This window comes from Leiobunum rupestre, chromosome 4, assembly GCF_980474605.1.
Source record: "Leiobunum rupestre chromosome 4, qqLeiRupe1.1.hap1, whole genome shotgun sequence".
Lineage (NCBI taxonomy): Eukaryota > Metazoa > Arthropoda > Arachnida > Opiliones > Sclerosomatidae > Leiobunum > Leiobunum rupestre.
Window position 1 is genome coordinate 65,053,064 of NC_143387.1, and position 12,561 is coordinate 65,065,624.

Genomic DNA, 12,561 nt, shown 5'->3' on the forward strand with positions numbered 1-12,561 from the left:
TTTTTGAACTTCTTTTTGTTTCTAAAAGTCATAAAGAAATTGCAATGTCTTCTATGCTTATTTTCTTAAGCATATTCTTAATGATTAATCTAGATGTTTCGCATTTAGTTCGACGAATCTGACTGATTGTAGCAGAAGAACGTCAAATTGCATTACTGCCAGATGCCAGGAAATACGCTCAATTTAGGAGTCAAAATCCGCCATTTCATTGGCTGTGAGAAACTGAGAGCGCAACGCTTTTATCATTTTCTCTTTTCGGTATAGAATTATACTTTTAATTAAAAATAAACTGGCCATTATGACCAGTGAACCCCCTAGATTCTATTTAATTTACTGGTCAAAGCCCAAAATAAACTGGTCTTTGACCGACGCCACCGCCTTATTTCCATCACTGAAAAAGAAGCCCAATTGAGCTGTAAATGAGCGCAACTGGCAGCTCTGGACTCATGAACTCATCGGCCTTGGTAAAATCACGGCCAACTTCTACTAAATGGGGGAGGAATTAATGTCATTGAGTTGGGAATATGTAACTAGAGTTACATATACAGCTTCAGAAATCGGAGCTTCACCATAAAATAGACCCCCGATTTTACACGGAGCAGGTGAAGGGTTGGACACAAGGCACCAGTCCCGGCATTTGACTACTAATATAAATGATCTGACCACTAAAATTAATCGAAATCTGGAGGCTCACTAGCCAATTTGACTAGTGAAAAATTTACCTAAATATTAATAAATAATAGCGAATATGGCGCATCATAAATTCATCATTCATCAATCCCATTTTATTAAAAAAAAAAGTGATCGGCCAAAGTTATGTAACTCGAGTGATAATAAATTCTGACGGGTAAAGCAATATGTCTTGTTTAAATTCCCTCAAGGACCAATTTTGGCGGTGCTTCCTCCATGTTTTGTCCTTGACGGAATCTAAAGACGGATTCTCTATCGCGCATGACCCACCGACGTCGTTGCCGTTTTTCGTCCCTCGCCTCATATCCTTCTAACATATAGGATCCTTGCTTTTACCAAAGATAATTTAAACTCGTACCCTAGATTCGAATACTGAGAGCTTTCCCATTGATGATTTTTTTACGAAGCGTTTACCCTTTTCCGGCACGTGACCTCAGAAAAATCGGGCTCCATCGGTTGCGGTAAGGCGCAACTAACCATGGAGCGAATTTTTTCTGAGTTCCAGCGGAAGTGGGTAAACGCTATCGGCAACGCGCGAGAGTGTGATTTCGAGTCTAGTTTAAATTATCTTTGCTTTTACTGAGTTCGCGCCGGAAGTCGGGAAAATCGGGCTCCATAGCAGGGTGAGAAATAAGGAATTTCAATAGATAGCCCAAGATTATATTACTCACGTTTAGTTTTCTTTCGTTTAGAAACATTTTTAGAGCTACAGGCATGATCCATTATTGTTTTAAAACAATATAACGCAAAAATATCTGGTATCTTGAAAATCGCAAGTCAAAAACCACGGCGCAATTTTCACTAAAACTTTACGTTTTAACTAGATGTCGGTAGCCCTGCTAGCTCCATGGTGGCAGTTTTTTCCGATTTCCGCCGGGAACTCAGTAAGAACTTGCGTTTACGTGCAAGGAGCTTGATTTAGAATCTAGGGTACGTAGTTATATTATGGGCAAACTACTACAGGATTTGTAATTCTATACTAAGCTCCCATAGAGTATTCGCGCTATTCGACTGGAGCGCTACCCTGCGTAATTCGCGAGAGTTAAAAATCTAGTACAAGATGGCGACGTATACCGTGACGTGATTTAACGAGTTAATATTTAAATTTTAGCGATGGCACCTAAAAAATGCTTTTATGGTGATTGTAGAAGTGATATGAGATTGCTCTCTTTGATTCATCATTGCGAGGAGTGCTTAAAGCATTATAAAGTTTCTCAATCGTTTCACAGAACTGATAATTGACATAAATCGATTTTCTATAATATCTGAAACAGAAGTATATAAATGAAACAAGAAGTGTACTACTTCGAATTTTCGTGCGCCATGTAATTTCGTTTGTCTTCCCCCTTTCGCGCGGATGGAAATAGTTCGGTAACGCGGCTACAACGATCACAAGTCATGGCTTCATCGGCCAGTTTACTAGGTACATAAGATTGGTCGACAGTAGTATGTAAATGTATGTTGAAACACTAGGGGGATCTTGGGGAGCCGGGGGAGCCAAGGGGGAGCCGGGGGAGCCAAGGGGGAGCCGGGGGAGGTAAGGGGGAGCCAAAGGGTAGCCAAAAGTTCACGTTCCTATCCAACACGGGGGAGCCAAAAGCTCACTTGCCTATTCTAGGATTATTTTCAAGGAGAGTCAAAAGTTCACGTATACCTATCCTAGGGTTATTTTTCATTTTTAAATGGGGAGTGAAACGTTTGCGTACCTATCCTAGGGTGATTTTTCTTGGTCAAAAAATTCGCGAACCTTACCTAGGGTGATTTATGCCTATCAGTACTTAGAGGACAGAGAACTGAAGGTACTTAGAGGTCAGAGAATTGAAGGTGTATAAGACATTTTCTGTTAGTCATAATGAAAAGCGTTCGTTTCTCCGATGTTACTGTACACATTATACCGTGCGAAGACAGGGTCAATCATGTTTTTAGAAATAAACAGCATTTCAGTATGCTTATTAAATTGGAATTCGAACCATTATTATCTCCGGTATTTACCAAATGGATACAAATGACGTACAACACAGAGTTCAAAACGATAAAGGGTGCAAAGGGGCATTTACATTTTCCATACGAGAAAAACAAATTGTGAAATAACGTATTCATTAGATTAATGTATCGACCTTTACCCCAATAAACAATTAATTTCAAATATAGAAGAAAACCAACATTTCGAGAGCATAAATACAACTTGGAAAATCCAATGACGTTTGTATATGATATCAACATCGACCTCTATACTCTTAATAGAGTATAAAAGACGAGAGTGAGACCATTAACACCATTCTCTCCATCGACATCCAAAGCGAAGAAGACGAAACATCAGACTCTGAAATGTAAGTATAATTTCTTTTCAATAACTTAGAACTTTCACGTTCGACAACGAACCATAGAAATATTTTATATTTTAAGGTCCGGAACAAACGTTTTTCAAATTTCGGCGAAGAAAGCGGTATCTATCACCGCGGAAGGGAAAATTAAGCTAGGACTTACGGACGGCTCATCGGGAATCATTTTGACTGAGGCCGAATTCAAAGAGTTATGGAACAGACGAATGGTGATCACGTCATTCTTGGAAAGCGAAACTATCCAACCCTCTTCATCGTTCTTCGAAGGCTCGGCAACTAAACGTATCGAGATGTCTACTTATCAAGACCGGCGTGTGTTGGACATTCGAGAGATGGTCCCTGGAACTGGCAAGAACTACGGAATGCTCTTCCCGACGAAGAAAGGGTTTAACGTTGGACTTGAGCTGTGGACGACTTTACTTGAGAAATACGAAAATGTAATGACTATCTTAGGGGAGACCATACGGGTTCGAGATTTGATCGCGGATAACGTAGTGTCCCAGCTACGCGAATCAATTCGATTAAACTGTAACGGTTGTATGTATTCCCTCCCATCGCAATTAGAACATGACTGTTTAGTTCAAGATTGGTCCGAGAGAGTAGATACGGCCTACCCGAATGCTGTGAAGACTCTTGATATTATTGCTACGCATAGTGTATTTCTAAATAAAACATTTCTGAGTCACGAATTTTGTAAACAAATTTTAACTATTATTATTTGTACTTCGAAAAAAATGCTTCTATAAATAAAATAACTTTGTTGAATAAATATCATTCCTTCTTTGTTCTTCGACATTATTAGTCATGGAAATAGACCTAAGCCTAAAGCACCCTTTTAACGGAATAATAAGCGGCGCTACCCAATCGGGAAAGTCCGTGTTTGTGGCAAACCTAATTAAGAATATGGAAAAATGTATTTACACAGTTCCTGAGAGAGTAATATGGTGTTACACCGAATATCAATCTACTTTGTTTAATTCTGTATTGAATTACTCGCCAGCGGTGGAATTTCTCGAAGGACTTTTAGACGTGAATATTCTCGATCCGAATATAAAGAATTTAGTAATACTTGATGATTTGTTATGCGAGATTGCCAATAACAAAGACGTGACAAATCTCTTCGTTAGAGTAAGCCATCACCGCAATACCTCAATCCTGATTCTAATGCAAAACTTATACTACGGTACCCCGGTAAAGAGATACGAACTTTGAACCTGAATTCACACTACTTAGTTATTTTTAAATCACCACGTGACCAGTCAGCTATATACCATCTTGCGAAACAAATATCACCAGGAAATAGTAAGTTCGTCATGGACGCGTTCAAACAGGCCGTAGCTCAACCGTACGGTTACTTGTTAGTTGATCTTAAACCAAGTACACATGATAAACATAGACTTCGGTCTGGAATTATACCAGGAGAGCAAGCGGCAATCTATTTACCCAAATAATCAACCGGGGAAAGTTTTAACAACAACATGGAAAGACCCCTTGCGAAATCTATCCGATTAGATTAATTAGGGAAATTGTTAGTTGGTCTTAAACCAAATACACTTGATAAACATAGACTTCGGTCTGGAATTATACCAGGAGAGCAAGCGGCATCGGGGGTTTAGATTAATTGGGGAAATTTATTGTGATATATCAGTCAACATTGTACTGTACTTATCAATATTTACGTGAACTTCAACCCATGCGAGATTCCTTAAAAAGGGATGGAGTTTTTTGAGGAAAATCATTCTGATCCGGAAAGCTGCCAAAGGAAAATCTTCAAAGAGCTGTAGTGAATTTCGCCTTCAAGACGTTGTAATGTGAGTAAACTTTTAAATACCCGGACTGTTTGAAAATGTTGAGCCTTCTCTTAACAAAACTTTATTGACGACAGATTAAACTGCCGAGAAATGACTCGTTTTATTGAAGCAAACTTCTATAGAGCGGGCGGAGAATGGATCATTAAGGAAGTGGCCCTTTAAGTAGATGAAACGGGGAACTATCAAGCGTGGACATTCAGACAACCATTCCCATTTTCGGATCTATCTCAGGAGGATAAAAGACAGTGCAGATGGCTAACGTGGAACATTTGCGACGTACGTTGGGACGAGGGAGAACACGATTATAGTAGTCTTCACGAAATCGCTAAAATAATTCGCGAAAGGGCAAACACCTTTTATTGTAAGGGAGTAGAAAAAGCGCAGGTTCTCTCAAAATATTTGTCGGTTGACGTTAAAAACGTTGAAGACTTGAGTTGCCCCCGTCTTTCGACCATATACTGTATTAACCCGCCGGAACATTGTAAGTTCCATCGAGATCCTAATCGCTGCGCCATCGTTAAAGCGCATAAAATCGCGACATGGTTCCGCCGAATAGGTTGCGAGAAAATATAAACTTTTTGAAATATTTATCATCCGGTAAAGTGCGCCAAAGAAAAGCTGCAATTAAAAACGCTAGTAATGAAGAATTGAAAACTTTAGCCGAATTTTGTATAAATGTTTTGCGTGGTTCCGTGAAAATTTCAGACGACCACAAGAAGCGGTTGAAGAAACATCGTAGTGTTCTTCGTAATTTCAATCGAAAGTTATCTCCGTCAAAGAAAAGAAAGATCCTTAATCAAACAGGTGGATTTTTACCTATTTTATTGGCCCCGATCATTTCAATTATCAGCTCCGTGGCAGGCGCCGCTATTAGCAAGGCAATCAAGTGATGGCTCGGAAAATGATGCTGGTTTCCGAAGACGTTTTTAGAAGACTACAAAGTTCCGAAGCAGGGAAAAATAGCGCGCCGATACCGAAAGTTGATACTCTCCTCGAACTACATACTGATCCTCATAACGCTATGGAACATAAAAAATTGAAAAAAACTGAAAAGCTAAATATTTTTAATCACAAATTACAACAACGTCTCAACAAGGTAGTAAAAGAAAGTAAAAACACTTTGGTTAAGAACTGGAAAACGCAAATCGCCTCTGTTATTCCAGACTATTATATCGATCAGTGTTTGGCGTTGTACAAATGGATAGAAACATCTACAAATATAAAATTTAACGACAATGGTGAATTAATATATCGCGGTGATGCAATTTCCGGTTCGCATATTATAGATCTTTTGGCGTATTGGGCAGTTAATTCTAGAAAAATTAAAATCGTTCCCGGAGTTGACGAGTTTTACGATTGTTTAGTAAAATAAAATGTACCTAAATCATTATTTAGAGAAATAATAGTTAATAAAAGTATAAGCTACTGTGGATTTAAAATCTGACAATAATGATGGTAATATGACTGGAAACGGGTTCCAAAATTGGATTGTCTTGTAACGTTTTGAATAAAATTTTATTAAATATGAAAACAAGTATACTTTCTCTTCATTTCCAACCTATCCACCACAATGGACGGTAGTGCGATGGAAGCTGCTATGGTAACCGGTCTCACTAATTCATTTTTTAAATATCCGAAAGTACTGACTGCGATATTAATCGTAGCTATAATTATTATCTTCGAAGTATCGGAGTTGGCCTTTCATTACTATAGTAGCGCGAACTGCACGCGGAATGGATAGTTTAAAGGATATATACTTCAACGCGCGGGAGTCTGGCTCCTTTGGGGGTGTCAAAGCTCTCTATCAAGCGGCTAAATCGAAAGGTGTAAAAGTAACGTTGGCGGAAGTTAAAAATTTCCTTAAACATCAAGATACATACACGCTGCACAAACCAGTTAGGCGTGTATTTCAGAGGAATAAAACTATCGTGTACGGTATAGACGACCAATGGCAGGTTGATTTGGCCGATTTACAAAGTTTATCCCGCGTAAATAAGGGGTATAGGTATTTGCTATGCTGTATCGATGTCTTCAGTAAATTCGCGATTGTAGTAGCGGTAAAAAATAAGAAAGGACAGACAATGGTGGATGCTTTTAAAAATATCCTAACGTCGGGACGTCGACCGACAAGAGTCCAGAGTGACCATGATAGTGACTTTGTGTGTTCCGCTGTTCAAAAATATTTCAAACAAAGCGGGATCCAATTTTTCGCAACGCACTCGGAATTAAAAGCGTCAGTTGTGGAACGTTTTAATAGGACATTGAAAGAACGAATGTATCGTTACTTTACTAAAAATAATACCCATAAGTACATAGATGTTTTGAAAGAACTTGTCGGATCATATAACAATAATTATCACAGCTCTATAAAATGTAAACCAGTTGATGTTTCCCCCGAAAATTCGGACAAAGTGTGGAAAAATCTATATGGGAAGATTAATTTTTCCCTGCCAATTTCGTATCCTTTTGATATCGGAGATATTGTTAGAATTAGTAAAAATAAGAACACCTTTGAAAAGGGTTATTTGGCCAATTGGACGGAAGAATTATTCCGTGTAGTGGAAAGAATTCCAAGACATCCGGCGGTATATAAGCTGAGTGATCTCAATTCCGAGCTCATTTCGGGCGTTTTCTACAAGGAGGAAATACAGCGAGTCGGAAAAGATCTGGAAAATTGTCCATTCATAATTCAGAAGGTTTTGAGAAGTAGACGGACTCCGAACGGTCAAGTTGAGAAACTGGTTCGTTGGAAAGGATATCCACCCTCATTCGACAGTTGGGTCAAAGAAATTATCGTAGTATGAGTTTCTACATTACTTTACCATCGGATTCATCCGCGAAGTTCTTCGAGGGGAATACCATGAGCAAATTTCATACGTATCTTCCGGAATGCGTTCAACTCGACGGCTCTTACGAGGTTGGTCTGGCCGAGATTAGTTATCCGAGAACGTGGAACAATCTAAGAGAGAATTGTATCGTTACTCTGTCGAAGAATAATGAACGCGAGTTTCCGACCCATATCGACGTGCCTAAGGGCTATTACGGATGCGTCACGGATCTTCTAGATCTAATACAATTTGAATTTGATAATAAACGCGCTACTGTTTTAAACGCCACAGCGTCGCGTGTGCTACCAGTTACATTTAAATATGTTAAACACTTGAGAAAGGTTCACGTCCAATTGGAAAATAAGGTGTATATAAAAATGACAGGGATCTTATCGACAATACTTGGTTTTACAAGAAATACCGTGGAGGATTTCACTATTAACAAAAAGGAAACGCTATCGAAATATACCGTCGATATGGACGTGGACCTTCATTCCCTGTTCATATATTCCGACATTGTCGAAAATCGCGCGGTAGGCGACTGTAACGTCCCACTTTTAAGAATTGTAAGCGTTCAGGGTAAAGACGGCGACACCGTAGATAGAGATTTTATCAGACCGCATTACATTCCGGTGTCAACAAATAGATTTCAAACCATCGAAATTCACATTTTGTCGGAAATGGGTGTACCAGTTCAGTTCGAAAGAGGAAAGGTTCATATTACTCTACATTTTAGACCGAGACGAACGTGGACACCGTTATAAAGGGAAACCAGTGCGCATACTCTTCATTTCTCTGTTAGATATTGACCCAGGCGCACCATGAAAACCGCGTTCAGAGAAAGCGTCCGATTACGAAAAGTATTATTTAAATCAAGTTAGGTTTGGTTCGAATAATACAATCGACTTTGACAACTATTACCGATCGCAAGTTGGGAACGGTTCATTCCAATTCTATCGAGGTTCATCCACGCAACGCGGCTATGGCCTCGGAAATATATTGGCGTCTGCTTTCCGCAAAGCTGTCCCAATGTTAAAAAGAGGCGCTATATTCTTGGGAAAAAAGTTTCTGAAAACTGGCGCTAGAGTCGCCGATGATGTTGCTAGTGGTATTCCGATAAGAAGTTCATTGAAAGATCACGGTACCGCTATCGGGAAGGAAACGTTTTCCGAGTTAAAAGATATGGTGAAACAAAAAACGTCTGGAAACGGTATAAAAAGAAAGCGTAGAAAGATTCAACTCGTCAGTTCAGTCACGGCTAAGAAGCGAGCGAGACGCGTAGCTAAACATTCCGATATATTCTCAAAATAATGGCTCTAATTCATCAGCAGTCCGGAAGTTGTACCAACTCGGAATTGGACCTTTTCGAGGTTCCTCTCACGCAAACGGGGATCGTCAGTGGAGAAAATTCTAACATTAATTTCGATATTCCCGGAAACTCCGAGACTTATTTAGATTTGTCCAAAACACTTCTCCACGTGCAAGTAAAAATTGTGAAATCCGGTGGTGCTGATCCCGACTACGATAAAGAAACCGTTGGTCCCGTTAACATGTTCCTTCACAGTTTATTCAGCGAAGTTCACTTAATTATGAATGAGAGGTCGGTTACCACATCTGCCCAAAATTACGCTTACAAAAGCATGATTCAAACTCTACTAACGTTCGGAGGACCGGCAAAAGAAAGCTTTTTGACTAGTTCGCTCTTTTACAAAGATACGGCTGGAACATTTGACGTGCTGGCAAGCAACGAAGGGTTTAAGAAAAGAATGGCGTTTTCGAAGAAAGGTACAATCGATATGATTGGAACCGTTCATATCAATATGTGTCAACAATCACGCTTTCTACCGAATATGCTTAATCTCAGATTCAGGTTTATCAAAAATCCGAACGAGTTTTGCATACACTCGTCAGGCGACGTTAAATATAAAGTTAAATTTGAAACAGCGTCGTTGTATATCAGAAAAGTGAAACTTATTCCTGAAATTATTCTGGCACACGTGAAAGCGTTGGAACGTGGCACAATGAAGTATCCAATTATTAGGAGTGAGTGCAACACCTACTCTATTCCGGTCTGATCGAAAATGTCTACACGCGACAACTTATTTAATTCTCAAATTCCTAAGAAAGTCGTAATATGATTAATAGAACAAAGCGCTTATTGGGGAGATTACTCGAAATCTCCTTTTAATTTCCAAAACTTTGGCGTAAACCATATTGCTTTATACGTTGACGGCATCTGTATCCCCCATAAACCCCTTTCTCCGAACTTCAAGAATGATATGTGTATGAGATCCTACATTAACCTATTTCTGCAAACTGGACAATTTAATATTGACGAAGGAAATCTAATTAATCGAGAAGAATTCGCGGAAGGAAATTGCCTTTTTGTATATGATCTCACCGCGGATATCTCTCACACAGCGGATCACTTTCACTTGATCCGGAACGGAAGCGTGAGATTAGAATTAAAGTTTGAGAAAGATTTACCCAAAACAATTACCGTACTATACTACGCTGAGTATCAAAACCTCATAGAAATTGATAAAAATAGGGACTGTGGTCTTTGATTACACAAGCTAATGGACACGTTACAATTGACTAGAATCCTACGAAAAGATTATTTCGCGTCGTTTTTGCGGCCGATGAATTACCTAAATATATAAAAATATTTCCGTCTCTTTACATTGTTAATACCGGATTATCGAATACGAACGGCGAACACTGGACTGTGATATATTTCTCGTCAAATCGTAATACCGAATTCTACGACTCTTACGGAAATCCCCCGGACTATTTTAAATTTAATGATTTCGTAGAAAGAAATAGCAAAACCGTTCCTTTTAATTCTAAACAACTTCAAAGTAATAAAAGCAAAACATGTGGTGGTCATTGCGTTTATTTCGCTATGAATAGATGTAGGGGTATTCAAATGTATGATATTGTTTCCAGGTTTAAAAATAAAAATAAAAATGTAAATGATCGTATGATTGAAGAATTCATGTACAAGAGATTTTCAATAGATCTTAAAAGAAATTGATTTGAAAAAATTCAACGGTTATATTGTATAAATTATCGCGTGCTTGCTCGGAAGGGATAATCTTATTGGCTAAGACAAATGCGGATAAATATTGCTAAGCCCACGTGATTCTATTTTATTATCAGAATAAATAATTACACGTGCGACGAAAAATGGGCGATATCATCGAGATTCACGCGTTTTTAATTTAAAAACCCTTCCTTTTGACGGTTTTTATTTTGGAGTGAATAATTTCATTTAGCGTCTATAAAGTTTTTCAAATAATTTTTGTATTTATTTTTTTCCATAAAACAAGACATTTCGCGGGCGGCCACGGCGGCTGCGCGTACCGCGGAATAATTAAGAAAATGTTTCGCGCGCGAACGCGGGTTAAACACACTGTTGCATCGCGGAAATGCTGAAATGGCCGTGCGCTAAAGTCGTGATTCCATCCTCTAAAATGTAGCGTTTGTCGTTACATGGATTAAGACATAACTTTGATTGCTGCACCGTGAACAACTCGTGTTTCTTACTCTGAATACGCGTCATCTGGGCAATGGTGATTTTTCTCTTTAACAGACAATCCCGATACTCTTCGTGACGGACGAATTTTTTGACGACACGTCTGCATATCCCCTTGGCCGTTTTCTTTTCCCCACAGGCTGACAGTAAAGAGTACATTTTAAGTTTTAATCCACAGAATTCTTTACATGGAATAGACGACAGCTCGTCTTTAAATTTTCCGAGAACTTTTTTGTTCGCGGTACTGTAGAGTGGATGATCCGTAGGGTATCCTGAAAAATCATAGTAGTCGGCTTTTTCGGCGAAGTCCCGATACAAATCTTTCGTCTCAATGACGTATGTTAAACTGTCTATATAGGATATAAAAATGAATAATATATTAATTTAAAAATGAATAATATATTAATTTAAAAATGAATAATATGTTAATTTAAAAATGAATAATATATTAATTTAAAAATGAATAATATATTAATTGAATAAGTATTTTAAGACAACGTCAGCGATTTCTCACCAGTATCCGTGAATAAAAGTTTCGCCTTATCGGCGTACTGCGCCCTGATGACATCGTAATGAAATTGGTACATTAACAGTTTTGAAAGTTCGAGTATAGCAAATCCGGTATATATGGGTCGATCTAAGGCGAGGCTCTTCTTCTTCAAATGTGTCCCGACAAGATCAGAGTTGATGATAGTGAACCTTTCAAATGCCGGTGAATTGGCCTCTTTAGTAGCTCTTTCCGGAGTTTGAACAAGATGAAAATTAATTCTGTTCCGAAGGTTCTCCATCGTTTTTCCTGAAAAATACACGGTTGTTATTTAGTACAAATACATAAAATTTATCGAATACTAGTGTACGTACCAAAGCAGGCGTTATTTTGAAGTTTAAAAAAGTTAGTAGAAATTATGTTTAATTCAGAGAAAACGGCATGGTATTAGAAGATAAAACTTATTTTATACAAGACGTTTCGAGCCGAGGCTCTTCTTAAAAAAGTTGCGTTCCTCATCGTTCACCGCGGCTTTGCGTTTCTCAGTATTGAAATTTATAAAATCGCTGAGCCACTTTCCTTGTTCGAAGGACAGAACGCGAAGTACTTTTTCAACTTTCATACCTTTACTTACGTAATATTTCAGGTTACGATAGTGGATTACGTAGTTTTTCTTAGGGTTGAGGTTAGGAACCAGCTTTGGAAAACTATCTTTCACCGGGATGTTGAGGTGTTCAAGTTGCGCCACGGAGTACGGCGAAAGTTCACTGGTGAGAATTGAACGCTTCTCCGGCGCTAAGGGATATTCGTTGTGATCGTTATGAAGTTCGCTAGGGTAGGATAAATCAACTTCGAGAATATATCC

General features: G+C 38.7%; 2 protein-coding genes across 2 annotated transcripts; both read left to right on the plus strand.

Annotated features, from left to right (window-relative positions):
• The first annotated feature begins 6,576 nt into the window (after positions 1 to 6,576).
• LOC149948771 (uncharacterized) lies at positions 6,577 to 7,647 on the plus strand. Its single transcript, XM_090171147.1, has one exon. The coding sequence runs from the start codon at positions 6,577 to 6,579 to the stop codon at positions 7,645 to 7,647; it is 1,071 nt and encodes a 356-aa protein (XP_090027273.1).
• Positions 7,648 to 8,981: 1,334 nt separating this feature from the next.
• On the plus strand, positions 8,982 to 9,746 carry LOC149948772 (uncharacterized protein F54H12.2-like). Its single transcript, XM_090171148.1, has one exon. The coding sequence runs from the start codon at positions 8,982 to 8,984 to the stop codon at positions 9,744 to 9,746; it is 765 nt and encodes a 254-aa protein (XP_090027274.1).
• Positions 9,747 to 12,561: the final 2,815 nt, after the last annotated feature.